The sequence below is a fragment of the Quercus robur genome, chromosome 5, assembly GCF_932294415.1.
Source record: "Quercus robur chromosome 5, dhQueRobu3.1, whole genome shotgun sequence".
NCBI lineage: Eukaryota > Viridiplantae > Streptophyta > Magnoliopsida > Fagales > Fagaceae > Quercus > Quercus robur.
In genome coordinates, this window is record NC_065538.1 from 82,404,081 (window position 1) to 82,431,670 (window position 27,590).

The following is a 27,590-nucleotide window of genomic DNA, read 5'->3' on the forward strand; positions in this document are numbered from 1 at the left end:
GACAGCAATAGACCCTCCAAGCCTAATCTACCCAGTGCACCTAAGCCCTCCAAGCTTCTTGCTCCAACGAGGTTGCGCCGAACCTTTTTCTTTTCTAGCTTCCCGGATTCCACTACTACACCGTAGCATCAACCAATGAAGATTGGCTCCTTCCTAACTGCTTCCCAGAACTCCAAACGACTGTCTCACAGAGATGATAATGGTGAGAACCAGGTTTGGTATAATGCCTCTCAAGGATTTAACAATGGAGAGGAAGAGAGTGAGGGATTTTGATGAGACTCTAAGGTAGGGATTGTGTATGAAACAATCTTGTTTTTCTTTAGGGTTTCTCTCTCAAAATTCTCTCTGGAAGCTCTCTTTCAATCGTGGGTTAAAAGGGTATTTATACTGGAGTGAAGAGGAATGTGAAACGTCAGGTTTTTCCAAAACAGGGGTGGCTCGCGGCTTGACCTCGCGGCTTGACAAAGTCGCGAGATCCAGTCGCGAGTTAACCGTATGGCCAGTTGTCCTGTTTTGTCCTGTAGTGCTCCAGCTAGCATGACTGTTCATCTTCCAGCACGCTTGGCACGTGTGCAGCTTCTGGCGGCTTGCAGCCGCGAGTCCACCCGCGAGTCCCAGCCGCGACACTCTGTTTTCTTGCACACTCTTGAGCAATCTTCACTCTATCTCACTCACTACCCTTACAGCAATCCCACCTAAATACAGGGTTACTAAATGCTGAATTACAAGCAAATTTGGCACGGAATAAAGCCAATTAGATGGTTGAATAAATTCAACCTTACAATAATATATGCTCACTAAACTGTCTTAACTTGTTTTTGAAATATAAAATTGGTTAGACTTGTTTAGTGTGTGTGTGTGTGTGTGTTTTGAGATATAAATGCTTATCATTTTTATTGTTGAGAGATATGATTTTGAGAGTTCAAAATGTTGTTTGGATCCTTGGTTGAGTTGCATGTTTGATTGCATTCATGTCTGTGTTTTTCCCTTCTTGAAAAACTATCTTTAAAGCAATCTCGGCAGCTGTTCGACACCTCTCGACACGTGGCTTATCTATCAAGCTTTTCAGCTTCTTTTTATCGCAATCTTGACACCTCTCAATAGCTAGGTCGATCGATCGAGAAACTTTCTGTCCCCTCAATAGCTCCTTGATAGCTCCTCTATCCATCGAGCTTCTTTTTGCTATGAACACCTCTGGACACTTTCTCGATAGCTACACCTGTCGACCATTTTTAAAGCTCGACACCTCTCGACACCCATAGTTGTCGAGAATTACTAAGCTTCTATATATTTGTTCAGCGCGATCCGAAACTCATTTTGCTCGATCTCTCTCGATCTCTCTAGACTTTCCACCTCCCAAAACCTCTCTCTCTCACTCCAAACCTCTTCCTCAAGGATTTTTCAGCCTAGATCAAGGTTTTCCTCACTTGGTAAGGATCCTAATCCTTTCTTTTTCATGCATTTCATCTTTTATGACCTAACTTTTGGGGTTTGATGAAAAATTTGGGGTTTTTCCAAATCAAAGAGATTTTTGCAAAATTTTTGGGATGGGTTGTATATTTTTTATCTTAAAACATCATGCATTGCATCTCATCTGCATTATAACATTGTTTCATGCATTCTTAGATGTGTGTTTACTTTGTTGTCAACATGTGTGTTGGTAGGAGTACATCTCTAGTTTACGTTAATGCGTCATGACACCAAAACATAAGTCTATTCCATCCCAAAACCCTCTTCATTCCAGGGCATCCATTTCTTATGATCCTACTCCCTCACACGTCCGGTTCCATGATGAGAAGGCCAAAACAGACCTCTTTGAGAACTTCTCTAAACGAGGCATTCATTCGGAACACCAAGTCATCTTGTCAGACTTCTTCGACACTGACCTACCCACTATCATTCACAGTAGGGGATGGGAGTCACTATGTGATGTCCCAGTTACCTGTCCATCCGTGCTTGTTTAGGAGTTCTAATCCAACATGCATGGTTTTGATTTTCAGTACCTCAGTTTTCTACTCGCATTCAAGGTACGCGCATTGTGGTCACATTGGATATTGTATCTGATGTGCTCTATGTCCCGAGGGTAGCGCATCCTGACTACCCCAATTGTGATCATCTGAGGACTGTGTCCAAAGACGAGCTCATATTTGCTTTTTGTGAGTGTCCCTCTAATTGGGGTGATCGTCAGTTCACTCCTTGTTCGGCCTTTACTAAAGGCCTTTGTTTTCTTAACATAGTCATGACTTTTGTTTTGCATCCTCTTTCTCATTATAACTCTATTACTGAGCCCCGTGCTAGATTTTTGCTTTCTCTTTTAGAGCATCTCACTATAGATTTTCTCTTTCATTTCATTCTTTCTATTCTAGACATATATAGGGATAAGGCATCTCATGATAAGCTCATCTTCCCTTCTGCTATCAAAAGGATTTTACGCTATTTTTCTATTCCCTTTCCCATTTCCGACCACTTCCATGTTATGTGTGCCATTGACGCCGCTACCGTTAAACGGAGCGAGGCATAGTTTCATTCGAGGCAGTCCGAGTCGGCAACTCCTCCCACTCCTTCGACTCCATCTACCTCCACTCCCTCTACGTTTGCAAGAGGTGTGACTTTGGATGCGATCATGGCACAGCTTCAGCACATGGATGCTTGCCTTGATACACTCTCTACTAAGTTGTATCAGGTAAACACCCGTGTAAGCCATATTGCTAGACTCGCCTTGGTGGCTTTGTGGAGTCTCCCTCTCCTCCTCCCAAGGCATTTGAGGACGATGATGACTCCGACAATGAAGATGATGATGAGGATGGAGATGTTAGCTCTTCTAGTAGTGACGAGATGTCTATTTGATACTCTTACCCTTTGTCACTCATGACAAAATGGGGGAGTAGTTTTGGATATAAGAGTAATCATACTCGTAGGGGGAGGGTTAGTATAGGATATTTTTGTTAAGGGGAGTGTACATTGAGGGGTGTAATGAGGATTTGATGTATTTTTTCTTTTCTCTCCATTTCAAATATATTATATCTTGTATATTGGTTTTGTGACCATTTTGACATACATTGTACTTATATTCTTTATATATTGATGTATGTTTTTCACCTATCCTCACATGTGTTGTTTCTTTTCTATCTTTATACACATGTTTCGTATATTATGTATGCAATCTATTATTTCTGTTTCACACCAAAATGCCTTGATGAGTTTTGTTTAAAATGTTTCAAAAATACTGATTGTCAAAGTCTACTTGTCATAAACTCTCTTCTTACAAAGTTTTTCAAGAGTTTGTGTTAGGATAGATTTTATTGTATTTAACAAATGAATATGAGTTGAGTGATTTTTTGGCAATGAACTTGAAGATTTGGGCTTACAAGCTGATATATTTTTTGTTGGTAACTTGCAAAATTCTGGCAATGAACTTCAAAAATTTCCATTTCAGACCTATAGATACCCTATAGCAACGTTTTACATTTTGTTGCTTGCTTGGAGTTCTGGAGTATTCCATCCACTGGCAACTTGAAGAAATTGTAACCAAAGAAATGCTTTCATTAAATTCTATTTTTGGATTTATTGTGGAGGTAATGAATTCTTGACTTGATGATCTTTTATGCTATGGCCCAAAAGACAGACAAGTCAAATTAATCTATTTTGTTTGTTACTTCTAGCAAAGATAGATTTCTTTTTCTCACATTCCAGTACATTCCAGTGCATTGTTTACGATTTGGCAAAGATAGAGTTCTTGAACCGTGGCATCCTTCTAAATGCAACTTGAAACAAAATGCATGATATATGTCATTAGATCAAAATGCATGCTATATGCCATTCAATTATGTATTTTTGAAACTTGAGAAAAATTGGATAAAATTTTAAGGACCAAATATGGAATTTATACTATAAGCTACTTTCCCTATAGGATGCATACAAAAAGTCATTAGCACTGCCATTTGGTTTGTCGCAAAAATTGCATACTAATTGTTTAATGTAATGTGTAACTGCCCTATGTGTAATGTAATGTTTTTCTTTTTCTTTTTTTCTTCCTCTTAAGGGTGTTAGGTCATTTGTGGGTTGGCTATGATTTCACTTTTCCACTTTTAACCTATTGAATCTTAGAAGTTTTCTCTGATTGCATATTTTACAATTGTGAAGGCACTCTCCTTTGCATGATCATCTTCAAGTACCCTACCATTAAGGGTGTCAACTTTGACTTGGCCTCTGTTAACATGATCATCTTCAAGTAACCTACCATTCAAGTACATTGCTAATTAAGGGTGTCAAATTTTTATGCTCACAACCAATTAGTCATACAGTTGTAATACACTATTTTAAGGCAAAATTTGTAATTTTAGATATATGTATATACATATATATATATATATTCTGTGTATAGTTTATGCTTTAGGATTTTTTATGTAATCAATTATATGATCTTAGTTAATACTGTTTATTTTTGTATTGTTATGAGACTGGGAGGCTAAACAACAATAGCTTGTCTAGGCCTTTTCCCCTTTTTTGGCCAAAATCCCTCAGCTTGCTTTCTTGTAAGTATGGTTTTCGCTGTTTCTCACTTTATGTTCATCAATTTGTTTGTTTGTCATCAGTATGTCTTGAAAACTGAAACTTCCTTTTACTTTAGGCAACCTTATGGATGCTTTTTTCTTCCCATTTACAAGTTGTATTACTCAAAAAATGTGTACTCGATGAGTTTTGAAGAGGCTCTTTCGTAACGTTTTTAGATCTTTTAAATTGCTATGAGACTATTTGATTTGTATGCTTATCCACTGGCATTACTTATTTTTGTGATTGGTTCAACAAAATTTGGCATTGAGGATGGAATTTATTACTAACAGCAAGAAGTTCAAACTACTTCTATTCTAGTGATTTATTTGCTTGTGAAGAAGTTCAGTTTTAGTTATGTGTGATTTCTCTGGTTCAAACTGAGCCTAATTTAGGTTATATTGAAACAACTACTTTTCATTGTAGATATTGAGAAAGGGCTAGGATCAGATATGGAGAATAAGATAAAAGCATTTTGACACAAGTCCAGAACAGACCTATGCATCCAAGTCCAGAACAGACCTATCACCTATGCATCAATAAAATTCAGAGGGAAAGAGAAGCTCTTTGTTGAGGGTTGTCGACTTAAGCAATACCAATGTTAAAGGTAAAAATTATTCAATACACTTGTTTTAAATAAATAAAAAATAAAAAGTGCATACCACAGCAGTGTGTTGTAGGCCCCTTGTATCAGAATGACGCTTGTACCTTTAGAACAGTGTTCCTTAATCATATTTTTTATGTCATTAAATCATAGGATGTTCAGTATCATCTGAAAACCTAATCTGCTTCCCCTGCCCTGCTTGCTAAATGATCAACCATATGTGTGCATGCAAACACACCCATCCCCCCCCCCCCCCCCCTTTTGCTTTCCCATTGCAGGACAAGATAGGTTAAAAAATGCTTGTAAAATGGCAGTTGCTTATTGTGTACCTATTACTATTAGCACTAGGGCTTGTCTTGTGTTGGCTTGGCTTGTCCCTATGCCATTGTTTCTGTGCCAATTCCTTAATGAAATTTTTTGGATGATCAATGAGTTGAAGGATTTCTTTTATTTCTGGGTGACTAATAGGTGTTACCAATTAAACTCTAAATATATGTTGATTATGTGAAATTTAACAAACCATATATTTGTTATTTCCTACTCTTTTTCCTGATAATATAACACCAAGTTCTTTCACTTGTACTTTGTATACCTGAATTGATATTTGTTTTTGTTTGTTATACTGTGAAACTTCTTTCTAGATTTTCAGGTTTCATTCACCAGGAAGGTGCTGAGCCAGACTTTCTACTCTTTTTCCTGATAATGTAACATCAAGTTCTTTCACTTGTACTTTGTATACCTGAATTGATATTTGTTTTTGTTTGTTATACTGTGAAACTTCTTTCTAGATTTTCAGGTTTCATTCACCAGGAAGGTGCTGAGCCAGACTTTCTACTCTTTTTCCTGATAATGTAACATCAAGTTCTTTCACTTGTACTTTGTATACCTGAATTGATATTTGTTTTTGTTTGTTATACTGTGAAACTTCTTTCTAGATTTTCAGGTTTCATTCACCAGGAAGGTGTTGAGCCAGACTTGTTTCTCTCACTGAAAGCACTTGAAAGTCTCAATCATTTGGAAAGGTTGAATTTGGATCAGACTCATGTCAGGGATGCAGCTCTTAAACCTTTAACAAGCTTCCAAGAGTTGAGAAACTTGTCTCGATGTCTCCCTGCACTACCTGTCATCTCTCCCAAAGCTAACAAACCCTAGCTTTCATGATGCTGTGTTGTCAAACAGTGGGCTCAATTTATTCAATCCCTCAGCGACTCTAAAAAAGATGGATCTGTGCTGTTGTTGGCTCGATCTGTGCTGTTGTTGGCTCTTGACTAAGGATGCTATTTTGTCATTCTGTGAAAAATATACTCAAAACTGAAGTAAGGCATGAACTTGTACATATCTTGCCTTCAAACCCAAATGGCTCTACCAATCCATCTCCATCACGATTCATTTTCAATTGTTTTGAAATAGATCAAAGGTTGAAGTATAACAGAGAGTAGCTACTTTCACTGCAATATTCTTCTTTGTCTCTTGCAATTCCTCTTGAAAGAGGCAGTACAACTTCCCAATTGCTAATGAATCAAAGCTCTTCCATGTCGTAATTTACTGATATTATTTTCATAATCATAGCTGTTTTCCTTTTCTTTGAAAAATTTTTGTTCAATAATGGCTCTCCTCCCTAGGGAAAATGAAATTGAAATGGATAACAGTAATGGCTCTAACAAAGCCTCTTCCTTCAAATGTATTCCTATCTATGTGATTAGGGAACCTGGAGCTAAAAATGTCCATTATGTCTGATCAAAAGGTCCAGACCTGGGAGAGCTACAACTTTTTTTTTTTTTTTGGGAGAAAGGAGAGCTAGAACTTAATGGAAATACTGCTTGTGAAAGTAGCTGAAGCAGCTCTGAACCTTCTCTTAGAATACCAAGAGGTTCAACACAACAGTGATCCCAAGGTGCTCACTTTGAGAACATTGGCAAGCTCTCCTAGCCGGAACCTACAATAAATGTCGACGGTTCCCTTTTCAACAACATAACTACATCATAGACAAGCCATACTCGAGTTTAGTGGACTCGGGTATTGCTAACATAATACTCGAGTCCATGAAACTCAAGTATGAATCTGGATGATTTCACTTATTTCGCTTATTATACCCGAGCCATACTCGAGTTATAAAAACTTGGGTACCACGCTAACACAATACTCGAGTCCTGGGAACTCAAGTACCAAGTGGCATTTTTTAATGCCCAAATGTCAGCTCAGATAGTGCCATGGTGGAATGCTCACTAGGAACTCGAGTTTCATAAACTCAACTACCATTTAGAACTTGAGTACTAGAAAAGTGGTAGATTGCTATTTAGTTTCGAAACAGTGCTAAATTGCTACAAATTTTGCAAAATGGTAGTATTTGGCCTTGCTATTTTAGTAGACTCCTTTGCTTTTTAACATTTGGCCTTTACTAGAATTTTATCCCACTGATTGACTATAAATTTGAGCCAACATTCTTAGATGAATCTATGGCAATCCTGACCTCACCCACGACTCAAACTTTAAAGACACTAGGTTGTCTTGGATCAAGTAGTAAATGTAGTTCTGGCAAAAACAATTCCTTCATCCAAAACTTTAATTCACTGGTCAAAACTCACCCACCAAGATTCTTTGGCTATCCTTTTGATTCATTAGTCATTCATCAATCGCAATTACTTTCTGTCCTATCATGATTCTAAAACAAAAGAATCTTAGGCCATATTTAGTTAGCTTGTTTTCATCACTTAGTTTTTGTTTGGTTTTTAAAAAACCATCATTCATCACTTCTCACTCAATTTGCATCACTTGTCACTCATTACTCTATAACTCATCACTTATCACTGAAAATATCACAACTTCCTGAGGTGGCATGTTTGGCACTTATTTTCAATTTTGATAGCTCAAAAAATTTTGCTTTTTGTGGGACCCTCCGATTGACTTGGTGCAGCTTTTACTTTTTTTTTTTTTTCTTTTTTTTTCCTTCAACCCCCAATACCTAAACTCACCGAACCCAATGAAAAACAAAAAAAAAAAAAAAAAAAAAGACTAGACTAGATTTGACTACTCTTTGACTGTGGGTCCCTCAAATATGTATAATTACCAAAATGCCATCATAACTCTATTTCCAAAACTCAAAAACACCTAAAAGTTTTTTTTAGTTTCCATAACTCATCATTCAAAAATCAGAGAATTGAGTGATGGAAACAAAAACTTAAAACAAATCCAAACAAACCAAACAACCATGGGAGCCACCAGTTTTGAATTATAAGTGATGAAAATAGAGTGATGGGTGATAAAAACACTAAATTCAAAGAATCCCTGCAGGGGTGTTTGATGAGTGTTTCTAAACAATTTTCAGTTTTTAAACAACATTTCACATATATCCACACACTTTTTCACCCACATGTATTTTCACAAAAGTTTTTAAACAACAATTTTCAGTTTTTAAACACATATACCAAACGGGCCCTCAATTTTCACTTTTCATAACTCAATTTTCAAATTTTGTGGGCCCCACTTCAAGGTAGCTTGTTTGGTTTAGTTTTATTTTCAATTTTCATCGTCCATTACTCATAAATCATTTTTGAGTAAGAGTGTGCGTTTGAATATTATTTATTTTGCTGAAAACTGAAAACAATAAAAAATCATTTTTCGGTTACTGTTTCCTTTTAAAATTACTATTCATATGCATGAATAGTACTATTCATAATTGTTTTTTTTTTTTTTTTTTTTTTTTGGTCAAACGGATACAAAAGGAAGAACTAAGCTAAAGCAGAAAACCCAGGGCAGAGCCTATCTAAACAAGCCCCCCTGATGTTAGCCTCAACAACATTTAAAATATCCAAATGAGGATTATCAAAAATAGCCAAACTCTCATTCAGCTCAGCACCTTTCCTTGCTAGCCTATCAGCACATCTGTTGGCCTCGCGGTAACAGTGTTTAATCCTAGTTTGCGGAATTTGAGATACCAGAAGCTTGCAATCCTCTAGAATTGAAGAAATTGACATATTATCATACTGCAAATTTGTTAGCATGTCTACGATTGCCTTGGCATCTAGCTCGACTTCAACCTTGGAAAATTTGCGCTCAATACACAACATTAAAACATCTTGGATGGCCCAGAGCTCTGCCAACAGGCTGGTTATAATGCCAATTTTTCTGGTGAACCCAAAGATCCATCTACCTGTCCAATCCCGAACAACACCACCACCACCCGCCAATCCTGGATTTCCCAAGGATGACCCGTCTGTGTTTAACTTCATCCACCCCTGTTCAGGCTTATCCCAACGCACCTGGATAGTCACCCGAGGTTGAATATGCTTTGTAGAGACAGCACAATGAAAGAACTCCGTGGCATAGTCAATAATGTCCTTTGCAAGCTTTGGATTGTGTGGCCGCCTTTTAAACGCCATCTGATTCCTATTTTTCCATAAATTCCACACGGCAAAGGAGAAAATAATCTTCCAAGGAGGAGAGAATTGGTTAAGAGCAATATCCAGATTTCCATTAGACACCATCCAGTCCCCAAGGTTAGAGGCGAAAAAACCTCTATCAACACCTATTGCTCCTAAATCATTCCAAACCGCCCTTGCCAAATCACAATCTCGAAGAACATGAAGAATAGATTCCGGCTCCTTTCTGCATAAAGGACAGGTAGAGTCAATGTTCACACCCCTGGCAGCTAGACACTCATTAACTCCTATGCTATTATGGGAACACTTCCACAAGAAAAACTGGATCTTTGGGAGAGATTGCAGCTTCCAAATCCAAAGCCCCTTATAATCCGAAATCTGATCCAACCCAGCAGCCATCCTATAAGCACTTTTCATGTTGAAATCACCTCTTGCAGAATCCTTCCACATCAACCTATCCACACTACTAGCAACAAGCGCATAAGGAATGGCTTGAATTTCCAACTTCAAATCCTGAGGGACAACAAAAGGAACCAGCTCCCACTTCGAACCTCCTAGAGCTGCTATATCCTTAACTTTCCAATCCGAAACCCCCAATGGCAGAGGACCTTGAATTAGCTGCCTTAAAGGTCCCTTGTGAGTCCAATTATCATACCAAAAACTAAGATTACTATCTCTTCCAATCACCCATCTTGAACCTTGCCGAAACAAATCCGCTCCCCTTTTCATACCTTTCCAAGTTTGGGAGCAAGGAAGGCAATTCGGATCTTTGGAACTAATACGACGATTGGAGCCATATTTTGCTTTCAATACCCTCGCCCATAAACTCTCCTTTTCAGTATGAAACCTCCAATTTAATTTTGTTAGCAATGCCGTGTTTCTTCCTCTAGCACTTTGTAGCCCAAGACCACCTTCCTTTTTTGGTTTAGTCACCTTATTCCATCCCACCCAATGAATCTTCCTGGCTGTTTCAGATTATCCCCAATAGAAAATTACGATTAACCCGATCAATACCCTCAAGGATTTTACTAGGCAGAAGGGCACACTGCATGACATAGGAAGGAATCGTTGAAGACGAGGACTGGATGAGAACAGACCTACCAGCTAGTGATAAAAGATTGGCCTTCCATCCTGCAAGTTTTTGCTTAACCCTATCCAAGACAAAACTGACATCCATCGGTGTACCTGGATGTTTAATGGGAATCCCTAAATATTTTCCTAGATTTGGAGTAGAAGCAAAACCCAAAATGTTACAAAGAGACTCCCTTTGGTCTCTATCCACATTTGGAGAAAAGAAAACCCGAGACTTGGCTTCACTAATGAATTGGCCAGATTTGCTGCAAAAATCGTCGAGAACATCCCTTATAGTTGAACAACTAACATGGTCAGCTCTAGCAAAAAGCACCACATCATCAGCAAACATGAGATGGGAAATAGGGATCCCTCCTTGGGAGGTTCTAACCGGGGGCCAGAGCTTTTGGTTGCATTTTTCCTTTATGAGTTGACTGAGATACTCCATACAAATAATAAAAAGGTACATAGACAAGGGGTCCCCTTGTCTAATGCCTCTTGATCTTAAAATAATTGTATTATTTAATTCCCATGAACCGTGCAAAATGCTGAAACACAAAACGCGTAAAACATGGATGTCAGACACGCAAAACATACGGACCTAGAGTGAGAAAACTTTTTTTTTTTTTGAGCATAGAGTGAGAAAACTGATACCAACTTTTATGTGTTTTCAGATGATGAGAAATAAGTTACAAGGGTATTATTATAAAAACAAGCAAATAAAAGGACCCACTCTCATGAATGCTCTAATCTTTTCTTTTTTTTTGAAAGACATGAATGCTCTAATCAAGTCAAACTAACGGGTCTTTTTTTCTTTTTTTTCTTTTTCTTTCCTTTTTGCACCCACTTCTCTTTCTTCTTTTCTTTACAAGGGCATTATTATAAAAAACAAGCAAATAAATAGTACGCACCTCATGAATGGTCTAATCAAGTCAGACTAACGGGTCTTTTTTTTTTTTTTTTTCTTTCCTTTTCACACCGACTTCACTTTCTTCTTTTCTCCTTCTTTTCTTTTTTTTTCTTTTTTCTTCAGGCGTAGTTCTTCCCTCTGCTGCTTCTTCTTCTTCTTTATTTCTTTTCTGTTTCTTTCTTTCTTTAAATCTCGCGAGACCGATTTGCCTCTTCGCGTGACCGATTTTCTGTAAGACCGATCCAGGAAGAAGCATTTTGGCGGTGGAGAGGAAGAATTGAAAAAAAAAAAAATTACTGCCGCAACTATCTGAGAGTTGTGTATTTGTGGGTTCCAATTTGTGTTGTTGAGATCTTAGTTCTTTTTCTTTTTATTTATAAAATTATATGGTCCACGCCCATTTTTGCTCTAAAACTTTGCAGTCCACCTCCATACTTCTATATAACTATTAACTAAAGCTCCTTTCTTTGCTTCCATAGTCTTGATAAGGTTTCTATATCCATCTTTTGCATTATAGTTTGCATTTCCTTTTGTGTAAGTTCTAGCCTTCTGTTTTAATACATTGAAAAGTGAACATTTGGTTCATGAGTTTTCCTCCTTTTGCATTCTTAAAGCCATTCCTACCACTTTTTTTAATCTTCTTTGAAAGGCTTGTACTTGGAAGGAGCTAGTCACTACTCAAAACCTATAAACAAGGCTTGTTGAAACTCATGCTAGCATTTATTTTTTATCATAAGTAGGCTGCATAAATATAGATGTTTATTCCCATAATCATGCTATGATAATTGATAACTCTTCAGTTTATAGATCTTCCTTCAATGTTTTGTTTGCTTCCAATGGACCATTATAAGTATCAGTTACAATAAAAGTATATAACTATTGCAGAGTCTTCACTTGTGAGAAATAGCCATGACTATTGCTGTAGAAACTGAGGCTCCAACAAGGCTTGAGGTTTGTACTTCACACGTTTCATTGCTAGAACATTAACATGGGGGATTTTGCAAATTTTCAAAGAAGAGACTGAGTGGAATTTATTTCAATCAGAACATTTATATCTAATATTTAATTAATATCTGTAATAAGCAGGGAAAGCATAGAGCAATGGTAGTTTGTTTCTTTCTCGGGTTTGGGTCTCTTGTGTCATGGAATAGTATGCTGACAATTGGAGATTACTATTATCAATTGTTCCCGGTAAGTCATGCTTATTTTCAATATATTTTTTGAGGCTAAAGATGACTGCATAAACTGCTCCCTTTAGATATTGTACAAGTACTTTAATCTTTTGAAGCAAGGAAGACACTACAGCTTTTTGAAATTCAATGTTGATACTGTATGAGAAGGGGCAGGCTCAACTGAAACTTTTTTCTACTTTTATTTGTTTTATATTTTATATTATATATGCCCTTTGAAAAGCTAGTAAACTAAAATTTGGGGGGGGGGGGGAGGGGGGGGGGTGAGAAAAAAATGATTCTTCAACCATAGTTCTATGGTATAATTGCTTAGAGCCTAAAAATGGGGGTACCTATTCCTGTTTTACAAAATAGTTTTAAGGACAAAACTATTGTTTATGGCATCCTGTACTTCATTTGATTTATTGTAAGATGAGTTTTGAGATTAATTAGACTTACAAGGTTTTCCCTCTCTTTGGAAGAAATACCATCCTTCAAGGGTACTTACGATTGTTTATCAACCATTCACACTTGGAACAATGGCGATACTAGCATACAATGAATCAAAGATTAATACTAGGAAGCGCAACATATTTGGATACACTCTTTTCTTTGCAAGCAGTTTGTTAGTCTTAGTTGTAAGTACAGCTTTTCCCATTTTATATTCTTAATTTTGGCCATCTAATACATGTAATTCATATTGCATTCACTGTAATTACCCTTCCTACATGTTTGGTGACAGTTAGATTTGGCCACATCAGGGGAAGGTGGAATTGGACCTTTTATTGGTATATGCGTGCTTTCTGCTTGTTTTGGAGTTGCAGATGCCCATGTTCAAGGTGGAATGCTTGGAGACTTGTCTTTCATGTGCCCTGAATTCATTCAGGTTGATATTCTCGAGTTCTTCTATTTATGTCCCTAAATTTTAGTCCATGAATGATTATAATCGCTAAAGTTTAAAATGTTCATTTTTAGTCCCTATGGAGTGATGACATGTCAGTTTTAGTTTGGCCACGTAATATAAGGACTAAAAGTGACCATTTTAAACTTTAGGAAATAAAATCTCTTGTGGGCAGAAGTATAGGGATCGATAATATATTTGAGCTGAATGTTTTCAACAATTTTCATTGTTGTCTTCATCTGTTTAACCTTAACTTTAATACATGTCCATTTTTTATGCTCTGCAGTCTTTCCTTGGTGGTCTAGCTGCATCAGGGGCTCTGGCCTCTGGTTTAAGGCTACTCACAAAAGTATCCTTTGAGAAAACTCATAGTGGGCTTCGCAAGGGGGCTAGTATGTTGCTCTTATTTTACTAGTAGTCGACTGTTATGGTTTTCACAATTTCGTTCATATGTAGTCATTGCTGATTTGATGGAAAATGATGTTCCTTACTAGTTTGTGCTGTTTCAAATTTCAATCTTTCTCATACACTATTATTATTAGTATTGAGAAGCCAACAATATCGAGTTGAATTTAAGCATACAGGAAAAGGAAATTGAGCTTCACTAAATTGCATAAAATAAAATTTTTGGTTTTATATAAATTTTCTGAAGCTAAGATGACTAAAAAAACATCTTTATTTTGCAGTACTGTTCCTTGCAATTTCCACATTCTTTGAGTTTCTGTGTATTCTGCTCTATGCAATTGTCTTCGCTAAACTGCCAATAGTGAAGTACTATCGCTCAAAGGCAGCATCGGAAGGATCAAAAACTGTATCATCTGACCTTGCTGCTGCTGGCATCCAAACAAACTCTAACCAAGGAGTAATGCACCTTCTCTTTAACCTCATAATGCATCATGCTCAATGAAGTTTTGAGATTGCAATATCCTAATGGCCTTAGAAATTTTCACAGGATGAAGATGACGTAAAACAACTAGAGCGCCTGGGCAATAAGCAATTGTTCTTTCAGAATATAGATTATGCAATTGGCCTATTTCTGATTTATGTGTTAACACTGTCAATTTTCCCCGGCTTCTTGTATGAAAATACTGGAACACATGGGCTAGGCTCATGGTAAGTGCTCAATTATCACAGAGGAACATTTGGTTTACTTTTTCAAACGATGGAAGTTGAATGAGTAAATGTTTTTCACTCTATTCTAAGTGAGCCTACTTTTTATCAAAAACCATCATTTTCATTTTTAATCTATATCTATATATTACTAAAAGCTAAAACGTGGCGTTTAATGTTACTGTGCTCACGTTGAGCCACATCAGCATCCACGTCATTATCTTTTTTCTTTCCAATTTCCTATAATTGTTTTTTAACATTTACTTTTTTTTAATAATTGCACTTTCTCTAACCTTTCTTATGCCTTTACCTTTTCATCTCCCCCACTAACCTCAACCTTAATATCACTTTTCATCTTTCTTTATTTTGTCTCTTCATCTTTCTCTCCCTTGCCTTTTCATCTCCCCACTACCCTCAAACTTAATGTCACCCTTTATCTTTCCATTCATCTCCTTTATTTTGTCTCTTCACATTCATGCCATCTTCTATAAATTTGTTATTCTCTCTTCCATTCTTTACATAGTTTTCCATCACAGAAATATTGTTTCTCCCTCCCTCTCTCTCTCTCTCTCTCTCTCTCTCTCTCTCACAATAATTTTTGGAGTATTTTTTTTTTCCTGCATCTCTGCATAAGTTGATAAATTTTTGTGTTTGTTATAACTCTACGTTGGGTTGGTACGATTTAGTTTTATGTTTTAAGTTTTTTTTTTTTTTTTGGTTCTCTTTGATTCTTATATATTATACTATTGCGTTATAAAAAAAAATTAAAAATATAATATATATATATATATAATATATTATTCTATTACATAACAAGATTTGGGTAATTTGGTGTTTATTGTTATATATATATATATATTATATTTTTACTTTTTTAATCTTTTCATCTTATTTTATTCAATACTCAGTCACATCCTCCATATAATTAAATTATTTATATTTTCTTTTTTTAATTAAACATATAATATTTTATTTAAATTTAAATAAATTAAACTGTACTCACTTTTTTTAACATTTACACTTTCTCCAACCTTTCTCTTTCCCTTTACATTTTCATCTCCCCACTACCCTTTCTCGTAATATCACTCTTCATCTTTCCCTTTATTTTGTTTCTTCTTATTGTTATCCTTTTAGTATAAATTTGGCATTCTCTTTTCCATTATATGCATAATTTTTCTTCACAAAAAAATTTATTTCTCTCTCTTTCTCTCTCAATTTTTGGTGATATATATATATATATTTTGCATCTCTGCTTTAGGTTGAGAAATTTTTGTATTTTTTAGAACTTTACTTTAAGTTGATGCAATTTAATTGTTTCTTTTTTTTTTTTCTTTTTTTTTTTCACTTTGGTTGTTAAAATTTATCATATTGCATTGTAAAGAATTTAAGATAGTAAATAAGAATGTAATATTTTAATATTACATAATATGATTTAAATAATTTGGTATTTATTTAGAGATAATTAATTTGGTGTTTATTGTTATATCTTTTATTTTTACTTTTTTTCTTCTCATATTATTTTATTCAACATTATTATTATTGTTGTTGAATTAATATATTAGATTGTATATTTTTTAAAAGTCAATATATTAACTTGAAAGAAAATGAAAAACTAACTATTAACCAATAATAACTACAATAATATTTTTACGCGCAACGCGCGGGTCTACGACTAGTTTAAATAAAAACTTGTAGCATTTGGATATATATACTCCATTAGTCCAGTTCTTTAACACTATCATTCTCTAAATGATGTCTTTGCAGCTTTCCATTGTTTCAAATTGCACTTTGAATAAAGTTTGCAGTTTCAAACCATAGTATTCTTTCTATGCCTGGCTATGTGCTGGTTGCCTATATGTTTGCCTTGTCTAGTGAACCAAAAAAGTGAAACTACAATACTAGCACATTGATGATGATCTTTCAGGTATTCACCTGTTCTGATTGCAATGTACAATGTCGGGGATCTGATATCAAGATACATTCCTCTCATCAAAAGCCTGAAGTTAGAATCAAGGAAGGGCCTTATGATCGCAATTCTTTCTCGTTTCTTATTTATCCCAGCGTTCTACTTTTGCGCAAAATATGGTGATAAGGGATGGATGATCCTGCTGACATCCTTATTGGGAGTATCTAATGGCTACCTTAATGTCTGTGTCCTTACAGTGGCACCCAAAGGTTACAAGGTTAGTTGACATAGAATGCTACATAATGTGCAGCAAATATAAAGTTTTCCAGTGGTTCCTCATTAATACATATTGGTTTCATTGTTTTGTAGGGACCTGAGCAAAATGCTTTGGGCAATTTGCTTGTGTTGTGTCTTAAATGTGGTTTATTTGCAGGAGTAGCTCTTGATTGGTTGTGGCTCATAAGTAAAGGAAGGTTTTAGAGATCCAAGTTATCCAAGTTATTGTTGTAATAAATGAAGCAAAGTCAGTTCCTCTTGTCCATTTATCACATAACAGAGTGAAAATCATTAGATGAATAGCCAAATACTAAACTTTATGCATTGGAATTATATTGTTGATTATATGGCCATGACCTTTCCTAATTTTGTTTAAATTATCAAAAACCTCATAAATAAACTTTATGCATTTGAATTATATTGTTAATTTTATAGCCATCACATTTTCTAATTTTGTTTAAACTATCAAAAACCTCATAATTAAACTTGATGGAGGTACAATAAATTTTATGAACCAAGAGCATGACTTTAGATAGTATAGAATGGAAGAAAAGAATTCACATAGCCAATCCAATCTAATCTATTGAGGATTCATTGCTGACTCCAAATTTTGGGACTAAGGCGTTATTGTTGTTGTTTTATAGAAACTAAGCACAACAGCTGGACTAAGGCATTATTGTTGTTGTTGTTGTATAGAAACTAAGCACAACAGCATAACTTTCAAAAGAAATAGCTTTTGGCAGCAATTACTTGGGCCCATGAATAAGAAGTTCAAGATCCTTCGTCATCTTCCCTGATTTGACTGTTCCAACACATGCTGCTCCCAGTTTCACAGTAAATCCAAAAGTTCTGTGTTGTCATCCGCCCTGCTCAATTTTCACCTGATGATTTATATAATAAGAAAAATGAAAAATCCAATTCCTAAAACTTCAAATTCACAGAACTAAAATTATACAAAACTCATCAATAAAAGAAGAAATTAATCTGATACCTGTGTGCTGTTCAAGCAAATATTGATGCCGTGCTGTTTATGCTGGTTTCACCACCTCTCTGATGGAGCCAGTAATAGTGGTAACTGTCCCATGTGCTGCTTCAGGTTTGATTGTCTTTCCATCTAGGCACACCCCTGAAACCCAAGACCAACGTCACATGTATTAGAAGTGAAAAATGGACCAAAAAGAAAGGCTTTAAAAAAAAATACCAGGAAAAATAAAAATGAGAACAGTGAAACATACCAGCACTGATGTCACCAGCCCAAGAGATCCAAATCCTGTACCAATGGCAAGAGTTTTTATCGTAAACTAGATGAATAACTTCACACTCAGTTAGGACACTCCAAGAGCTAAAAACTTTTCATACAATTCCCGCATTGATACAAACATTGGGCGAAACAATCACTCTGCACACTGCAATCATAGTTTCTGTGAGTCCACGTAACCTCTTTCACTTTAAGAACCTAAGGTACCATATTATCAGTGACGGTATTCATTCCTAGCAATTCAACCACATAAGTTGATGACAAACTACTCAAACTTCATAAAGTAATTAGCATGATGAACTGGATATCTCACCATATCCCTGCAGCATCAAATTTAGATTTCCATTGAGTTTCATGAACTTCCTGAAATATGTCCTTGAATCTTCATGAAATTCACATGATAAGAAACTGGCAATACATAATAAGTAAGACAGACACTAAAGGTCCACATAGAAGAAAAAGGTCATGCCTCTCAATACATAATTAGTAAGACAGACACTAAAGTTCCACATAGAAGAAAAAAGGCCATGCATAATTCAGTTGGAACAAAATTGGGCAGAATTAGAATACCCAAGAAAGTCTAACAAGGTAACAGCATACCTTCCATCATATTGTTTTTAGTACTAAGATAAAGTAGCCACCTTTTCTGGTAAGCAGTATTCATTGAAGCCTCGGTAAAAGCATGAATGGACTGTTTTCAAAAAGATTATAAAAAAACAAATAATAAATAATAATAATAACACTAAAAACACTCTTCTAGCAAGTCAAATTCAGGCCAGGCACCAAGTATGAAAGAAACAAAGGAAAAAAGAATAGCATTTGTGAGATCTGAACCTCATCAGTGTTATCCATGGACAAGGCTACACCTCCAGCACCAGTAAAGTCGAAAACCTCTAACTCTTTCTTCTCATCATGTTTATCCAGTACTGCAGATATTCCAGTTTCCCTTAATAGCATGATTACATACGAAGGCATTGATAGAAATATAGAACTGAAAAATCTAAGCCGTAACAAGTCTCTATAAAAAGTGAAACTAATAAGATCATTGAAATGCTGAAAACTGGGAGAGGATTTTACCAAATACCAATTTAAGTTTTCTGGATCCTGGTATAACTGTATCTTTTGTCCTGTACTGATCACCAAAAGCATGACATTTAATGTACATAGGCTCAGTCCAACCTGAGAAAGAAAACCAAGTTAATCTGGGCCCTTGGCTTTTTAATATTACAAACCAAGTCAAGAAAACGTTAGAAACCTCTTTCAAGATGGGGGATGTTTTTGAAGATATTTGGTTCTTTGAAAAGAGTACCTGGTGTAAATGGAAAGCACAGTGTCCTCTTTCATCAAATAAAAATCTGGAGCAAAAAAAAAAAAAATAAAGCAAAAAACCATTACCATGGGTTTGGGTAAAGAATTTATCTTTACACAGAAAAAAGAATGGGGTTTAAACCCCATCATTTATCAATTTCATTGTTTCGTTATTATATATAAATACAAGGAAATAGTACCAATATCTACGTAAAATTCCCTGTTTAAAAAATTCCGAAATTCCTTGACCAGTTATTGCTCTACTTTATCAAATTTATAAGAGAGGAGGGGGGACCCTGAATCCCATCAAATACTTATTGCTCTGTATAAAAATACTATGTGGCCATGTTTTGGTAAAAATTATTTATATATTTGTCGCAGAACAGTGCAACAGGGTATGTTACAGGAAAGCTGCTAGCTGCCTTGATAATTAAGGGCCAAACCACAGAATCTCGAGCTCACTGCTCTAAAATATACTGGAAAATGAATGTACTATTTGGGGGCATGCATTGTGAAAATTTGGCACTTAAATGACATTGCCACAGTCAAGACACCTTCAGAATGAAAATAAAATATTTGATGGAATGATATCAGCAAGATTTGGCGTGCAAATCCACATTGTTTTATGCGTATTTTAATGGTGAAAGCGTAAGAATTAATCTTTAATCATGTCATGCTCAATTAAAGTTTGCCCAAATTGAATTGAGGATACTAAACTGAAAAGCCCATCAGAAGAGCGATTTTGAGTGATTTTGATGCAATTAATTGAAGTGAGGAACAAAACTGTAACAAATCTGGGACAATGGTGGAAAAGTTGAGGTAAGAAAGAGAAATCTAGTGGTGCTGACTTTGATCAAGGTTGTGGCATAGCAAGGAGTATTTCAGTCAGTGACAAGTTGACCAAGGTCAGAGGAGCCAGAGTATTTTTTTTTTTTTTTTTTGATAGATAATAACAGTTTTATTGATAAAAAAGCACAATGAATTTACGATAGTAAACTCACTGCACTGAAAAGAATACAAACCGATCAAACAAAAAGGCTAACAGAATTAAGGAAATCAAACAAAGAGTGACACTGCGTAAACCCCCAAACCCGGGACCACTCAAACGAAGTCCTGAGTAGCAAAGACTTCACACAGTCTACAAGTCTCTCAGTTTCCTCAAAAGTACAAGCATTGCGCTCCTTCCAAATTAACCACATAATACAAGCTGGAACCATATTCCACACTTTTGAAGTGTGACTCCCCAACCAATTCCACCATGCAATAAAAAGAGAAACAACATTCTTCGGCATCACCCACTGAACCCCAAACAAACGAAGGACTTCACTCCACAAAGTATAAGCATACTTACAATGGATCAATAAATGATCCACAGTTTCCTCTTCACATCGACAAAGGCAGCACCAATTCACAAGAGGTAATGTCTTCTTAACGAGGTTGTCTATAGTAAGAAGCCCACCCCTAGCAGCTGTCCATAAGAAGAAAGCCACCCTTTTAGGTACCTTAACACACCAAATGCTCTTCCAAGGAAAAGACACCACTGGAGCTGCTAGCAATGAATTATAGAAAGAGCGCACATCAAAAACACCACTACGATTCAATTGCCATATCATGGTAACATCACCCCCCCTAGGTAACTTAGAAGAGATATACGCAAAGAAATCATAAAAGATCCCTGTCTCCCAATCTTGAAATGCACGACAGAAACATAAGTTCCAGCTTCTACCACCCCCATCTGAATCATAATCAACCATTTCTGAAATCATAGCTTCCTTGTTCACCGCAATAGCAAACAGTGCTGGATATAAATCTTTCAAGGCAATAGGGCTACTCCAAGGGTCGTGCCAGAATCTGATACAAAAACCCTCTCCTGCCGCATACAACACATGACCAAAGAAACTCTCAACCCCCTTCCTAATGTTCTTCCACATACCACAACCATGAGTCCCTCTAACAACTCACACCATCCCCCACTGGCCTCCCCATATTTGGAAGCTATAACCTGCCTCCACAACCGTGTGACCTCATTTCCAAATCTCCAGAGCCACTTCCCAAGCAAAGCTTGGTTAAACAGCCCAATTTTCCGGATCCCCAAGCCACCAGACTCCACTGGCCACACAACTTTCTCCCAAGCAACAAGTGAGAATTTAAAGACCTCATTAGATCTCCCCCAGAGTATTAACAGCAGGTGATGACGTGGGAGCTGGAGACAAGCTGGTAGGGGCCTAGGAGATGGGAAGGAGGTATTGAATAACAAGCGAGTGAGCGAGAAACGTGGAGGAGTTTAGAAATAACAACTGAATAGGCAGAATTTGTAAATCAAAATTTAAGAACTGGATTTCTGGCTAAAATTCTATACAGAATTTAGAATTTCTTCCTACAGCACACCCAAACAAGGAATTTTATTTTATTTAAATTTAAATTCTGTCATACCCCTAAATTCTGTTTACAAATTATCTAAGTAGCCTACACATAATTTGGCAACAAGACACAGCATTTTCTTTTCTTTTTTTTAAGAAATACAAGACACAGCATTTAACAACTCTACAAGCAAGCTATTTAAATAACAAAAGTAAGGGCAAGCAATTACAATCTCTTTCTTTGCGACAGCTCTAATACATTGTTCAAAAAGAAAACCAGCATTAATGGACACAGCAACAAGCCACATTTTGTTGAAGATGATAATCAATTTTTTCCTTATAGGTGAGAGTAATTATATTAACCCAAAAAAAAAAAAAAAAAAACCTACTTCATTCACAACGGGCACTAAGTAGACTAAAGAATTACAGAAAAAACATGTGGAGGGTTATGTCGTGAGTTTGATAGCCATTGGCTGCGTGTATAATATAACAATAGAAACAATGTTATGAACAAGAAGCTAAGAGGTAAAAGATAGTAGACACACTTAAGAGTGGCTTAAGCATTTTCAATTATAACTCTATTGTTGATGGCATCACAATTAGGGAGACCAAGATCAAAGTATTTGATATCCAACTCCACAAAGAGAGAGAGAGAGAGAGTCTATTTGCAACTTTAAATCTTCCACTTCTAATGATTAAAATTTTTTTTTAAAACACTAATTCATGGTAAATGATGGTACAGTTTATTAGTTTCCACTTTCCAGCCTCATAAAGAAGTTTAGTCAAGATTTGTTGAGAAATAAAGTACTTTTTCCCTATAAGTTATGTTTATATTTCATTTGAAAGTTAAAAGAAAGGTTACATTCAAAAAAAGACAACTTAAACAAGCTTCAAACCTCCCATCTTTATACAATAATTTATTTTTTTTTAGGAAGCATAACAGCCAATCATAAGCTTTGCAACCAAGAAGTTCTCTAGTGAAGCAAAGGAAGAAGTCATGCTAAACAAAAACTAAGACATGCAGGGGCAAAAAAAAGACAGAACACACGCTACAGAAATGCATGACAGATATGCTCATACAAAAGTGGTTTTCCTCCTTTATTTGCAGTAATTTTATATACCCCATATTACAGGAAAGAGCAAATATGTAGGTACTGTTTTTCTTTGAGCTTGCAATAATATTTCTTACTGATTCATCAAATAAATATATGCAGAAGTACTTGAATGCAGAGTTAATTCCATTTTGACTCAAATATATAGTTCTGATACCTGAAGATGAGTGACTTTAGAGAGGCCTACCCATAGAGCTTCCTTTCTGCTCTGCCTGCAAAATCAACAGCCACCTTCAATGTAAGGTTACAACAAAAAGTTTTCCCATGTAAAGTACTGAAAATCAATTTATAGCATGATTCATTCCGATCTACCTTTGAATAGTTGACTGAACTAGTTTTTGGATTTTGGGTTCATCTGACCGTTGGCAGTCAATAGAGTGCTATCTCCGAAATTGCAGTTTCTTGGCTTTTATAATTCCGTGGTGTAGAATAGAGACAGTGCGGGTATCTGTCAGTATTCCCTTAGTAGACATCTCCTTAAAGAGGTCCACAGCCTTATCCACATCTCCCTTATTACAATAGCCAGACAAAAGAGCTGTGTATGTCACTGTATCAGGTTCTAGTCCTCTGTCAATCATATTATCAAAGAGGGCAACAGCATCCTGAAGGTTTTCTGTCTTACAGTACCTATCAATTAAAACAGTGTAACAAATAACATCAGGTCTTATACCATTGTCCCCCATTTCTGTCCAAACAGTTGAAGCATCCACTTTCCCTTCCTTATTTTCCCTTGCATCTAAAGGGGAACAAACCCTTCTTAGATTCGTTTTGGAAAGACCATCTAGCAAAACCGTGTAAGTGATGACATCAGGTTCAATCCCCCTCTCCTTCATATCATGGAAGAGATCCTGTGCTTCTTGTAAGCAATTCATTTTGCAAAAACCATGTATCATCATTGTGTAGGAAATGACATCAGGACTTGACCCTTTTTCAACTAAAAAATCAAAAAACCATCGAGCCTTTTTCATATCTCCAGCCCGACAAAGAGCAGCTAAGACTTTACTGTACATTATCTCACTTGGTTCTACATTCAATGCCAACATTGTCTCAAGCACCATAAGAGCTGCATCACAGACACCTTCCAAGCAAAGGTTAGTGAGTAGTTTAACGCATGAACTTTTTTTAATTAAAAATCCTTGCTTTGACAGCCTAACAAAAAGTTTATAGGCCTCACTTGTACAGTTGGCTTCACAGTACCCATTAACCAAAGCAGAATAATTATCCACACTCTTATCCTCTAAAGTACTTAGAAATTCTTCAGCTTCCTTTACTTTGCCACCTTTACATAAACCTTCAATAATCATGTTGTGTGTAACAGAGTTTGGTTTCAAACCCTGTGCCTCCATATATTCCAAAAGGTCAAGTGCCTCAGATGCAAGGCCATTTCTAGAAAACCCAGCAGCAAGTACATTATAAACAATGATATCAGGCTTGAAACCGTTTTCCTTCATTTCCTCAAATAGATTCAAGGCATCAACAATTTTTCCTATGAAACAATACCCTTTAATCAAGGTTGTATAGTGCATAATATCTAAATTCATACGCTTACCTTTCATTTCTTCAAGCAGTTGCACAGCTTCTTCAACTTTCCCCTGTGTGCACAAAGCATCCACCACAATATTGTATGACGCCTCATCAAGAAAAATTCCAGACCCCTTAAATTCTTCAAATAGACTCAATGCTTCCGAAGACATGCCCATGTTACACATGCATTGAAGAATCGAGCTAACAATCACACAGTTACTTTTTATACCCTTTGACACCATATCATTATGGAGAGCCAAAGCTTTTAGCAAATTGCAACTCTTGCAGTACCCACGGATCAATGCACCATAGCTTTGTGCATCAGGGACCACCCCTTGTTTTTGCATATCAAGAAAGACACTCTCTGCATCATCTAATTTCATCTCGTCACAGAATCCACGAATGACGGCAGCATAAGCATACGCTTCTATAGGGGCATCTGCCCCTTTCCATGCTTGTAGCACTTGATATCCCAAATCCGACCTCTGATGGGTGCAAAGCCCTTTGATATATGCAGTGTAAGCAAAAGCTCTAGGAGTAATCCCTGCTACCTCCATCTCCTGAAACACATGAACAGCTGCTTCCAAATCACCCTTCCTGCAGAGTGCCTTGATCACAATTGCATAGGTGTAATCATTAGGGCTCAAACCTAATCTCTTCAGCTGCTCATAAATAGCCACAGCCATGTCCACTTTGCCATGCTCAATTAATCGATTCATTAGAAAATTACAAGTGAAGATATGAGGAATGAACCCCCGTCTCTTCGTTTGGAACAAAACATCAATGGCCTCATCAAACATACCGATACTAACATAAGACTTAACCAACGCATTGTATGCTCTAACCAATGTCTCATCAGCCTGCAATCCCTCCACCACCACAAGCCTTTCAAACAAATCAGAAATTTCAAAACCCGGGTGTTGACGATGGCCATTAGAGGACCCAACAATGACTTCCAAAAACACAGCATCCAACTTCCTATCCAGACCCCAATGGCATAAGATCCTAACAAGCGCGGCATACGTGGATACATCATGCGCGAAACCCTGTTCCTTTAACCGGTCAAAGAATGAAATTGCGGTCTTGGGATCCCTTTTCATAGAGTTCAAGATTTGGACAACCCGGGACGCATCAAATAAGTCCTGAGCTACAGGGGTGCTAGTTTTGGTGGTGTTAAGGTTGTGGGTATAACCAGAAATATCAGTTGCAGTACTATTAGCATAAGAAGAAGAGGCAGTAGATGAGGACAACGATGATGATGATGCATATTCATCATCAGAAGATTGAGTTGGGTTGAGGAATGCAAGGGCAGTAGAGATGGACTTGAAAGAAGAAGAAGTGGAACTCAATATTCTGGGAAAACCCAAATTGAGTCTAACTGATGGATGAAACCACATGGACATTAACACTCATATCGAAAGCAGAGAGAGATTCCCAAACACCACAAACATACATACAACTATGTTTTATGCCAATGAAAACTAAACCAAAACCAAGCAATGAACACTACAACTCAAATGTGTGTTTAGGAAGTGTTATACCTTACCTCAACTCAACACAGTTGGTGGTGCACAGCCTGTATTCGGAATATCACCGCCGGATGATGGCGGTTCGGCGGCGGTGGTGGTGGTGGGTGCAAGGAGAAGGTCGACCGAGACCACCGCTGGGTTTGAGCAGAGGAGAGGGATAGAGAGTCAAGACAGAGAAAGAAAACCTAGGTGTTGAGAAGCTAACGTTTGTTTTAGCTTAAATTTGCTCGGTTAATGATTTTAAATGACGTGGCATATTTTAAACCATGGATTTATTTCAAATCAATCTCAGTCCTTAATTGGACACTCACTATTTAGACTAGATTTTTTTAAAATAAAAATAAAAATAAATCATCTTTTTTTACAAATTTTTTTTTAAGAACAAAAAATCTTGCTACAAAATTAGTTGTAACTAGTAACTAAACTTCTACTAACAAAATTAACATTGCTATATATTTTAAAAATTTAATCGTTGAATTGTATATTTTTTATGTTTTTAATATACATGTCAAATTTTGTGTCAATTATGTTATTTACTATTCAAATCATAAAATTAGTTTTTATACATAAATTCAAACTACAAAAATTTGAAATTTAAATATTTGATTGATTATATAGCTATCAATCTTAATCTTCTGAAAATTTTGCAAGCATTGAGGGAATAAGAAGAAAATGTAATCCAGTTGTGAATTTGTCAAAATTTACATTCAATAAAAATATATTGAATAGAGTTTTGTCCCCAAACTTTATCCATTTTTTAATTGATACTTACGTGATAATTGCTCAAAATGCCAATGAGTTTCTTTAGCCAAAGTTTGAAATACTTTCTAGCTTGGCTAAATCTTGTTATGCCCTTCTTACTAGGGGTGTGCAGAAAACCCACCAAACCCGACCCAACCCGGCAGGTTGGGTCAATTTTTAGGGTTTGGTGGGTTGGGTTGGGTTACAAAATTTTTTTTTTTTATAACAGATCGGGTTGACTTTGGGTCATAAAATTATAAACCCACCAAACCTAACCCGACCCACCCATATTTTAATATATATTTAAAATATATTATATATTTAATAAAAAAATTTTAAAAACCAACTGTCCAGCACTTCCTCGGTTCCTACTATCATATATAATATAAAATCCTATCAGCTCTTTTAATATATATTTAAATATATTATATAATTAATAAAAAATTTTAAAAAACTAGTTGTCCAACACTTCCTCGGTTTCCTCCTATATCATATATAAAATCCTATTAGTTCACAATCACACAAAAATGTGCCGCCTCCCTCTCCCCCTCCCCTCTCAGTTTCTCACACTTCACTCCCTTTTGAACTCTAACACTTTCTCCCTCTATTGAGCCATTGCCATCCATCAGTTATCATCTCTGCCTCGACAGTGGTTCTATCTTTCTGGTGGTAGCTCTCTCTTCCGGTGTTAGGTAAAGTTTCTCAATGTTTTCTCTCTCTTACTCATTCTATATGTTTATCTCTCTTACTGTGGTGGATCAATGTTTGGCTTTTGCTTTTTTCATTTCTTAGTTTTCTTTTGGTTGATTTTTAAATGTTTTTGCTTTGTCTCAACCTACAGGTGTATTTCTTACTCTACAATATTTTCTCTTGCTGACTTG

At 36.3% G+C, this 27,590-nt stretch overlaps 2 protein-coding genes across 51 annotated transcripts in view; one reads left to right on the plus strand and one right to left on the minus strand.

Annotated features, from left to right (window-relative positions):
- The window catches only part of LOC126727389 (pentatricopeptide repeat-containing protein At2g26790, mitochondrial), a 56,752-nt gene extending 30,594 nt beyond the window's left edge, over positions 1–26,158 (minus strand). For 25 of the 50 annotated variants that reach the window (XM_050433050.1, XM_050433044.1, XM_050433048.1 and 22 more), the window contains exons 1-2: positions 23,228–26,158; positions 23,073–23,127 (exon numbers count right to left, since the gene is read on the minus strand). In XM_050433050.1, the coding sequence (XP_050289007.1) occupies positions 23,296–25,842 (2,547 nt within the window). In that variant the 5' untranslated portion in view covers positions 25,843–26,158 and the 3' untranslated portion in view covers positions 23,073–23,127; positions 23,228–23,295. Of the gene's footprint in view, positions 1–17,898; positions 18,004–18,112; positions 18,148–18,315; positions 18,369–18,448; positions 18,518–18,776; positions 18,827–18,969; positions 19,315–19,390; positions 19,491–23,072; positions 23,147–23,227 lie in introns of those variants that run through there. The other 25 variants (XM_050433023.1, XM_050433020.1, XM_050433029.1 and 22 more) reach the window with 18 other exon arrangements.
- Positions 11,848–17,096, plus strand: LOC126727393 (equilibrative nucleotide transporter 3-like). Its single transcript, XM_050433056.1, has 9 exons — positions 11,848–12,466; positions 12,602–12,706; positions 13,167–13,322; positions 13,427–13,570; positions 13,872–13,977; positions 14,272–14,447; positions 14,538–14,698; positions 16,620–16,878; positions 16,971–17,096. The coding sequence occupies exons 1-9, from the start codon at positions 12,425–12,427 to the stop codon at positions 17,079–17,081; spliced, it is 1,260 nt and encodes a 419-aa protein (XP_050289013.1). The 5' UTR covers positions 11,848–12,424; the 3' UTR covers positions 17,082–17,096.
- Positions 26,159–27,590: the final 1,432 nt, after the last annotated feature.

Excerpts from the sequence above, each read along its gene's own strand:
- LOC126727393 (XM_050433056.1), top strand. The coding sequence starts at position 12,425 with ATGACTATTGCTGTAGAAACTGAGGCTCCAACAAGGCTTGAG. Across the intron at positions 13,323-13,426 it reads GCAGTTTGTTAGTCTTAGTT|TTAGATTTGGCCACATCAGG; the intron begins GTAAGTACAGCT and ends GTTTGGTGACAG. Across the intron at positions 14,448-14,537 it reads AAACAAACTCTAACCAAGGA|GATGAAGATGACGTAAAACA; the intron begins GTAATGCACCTT and ends AAATTTTCACAG.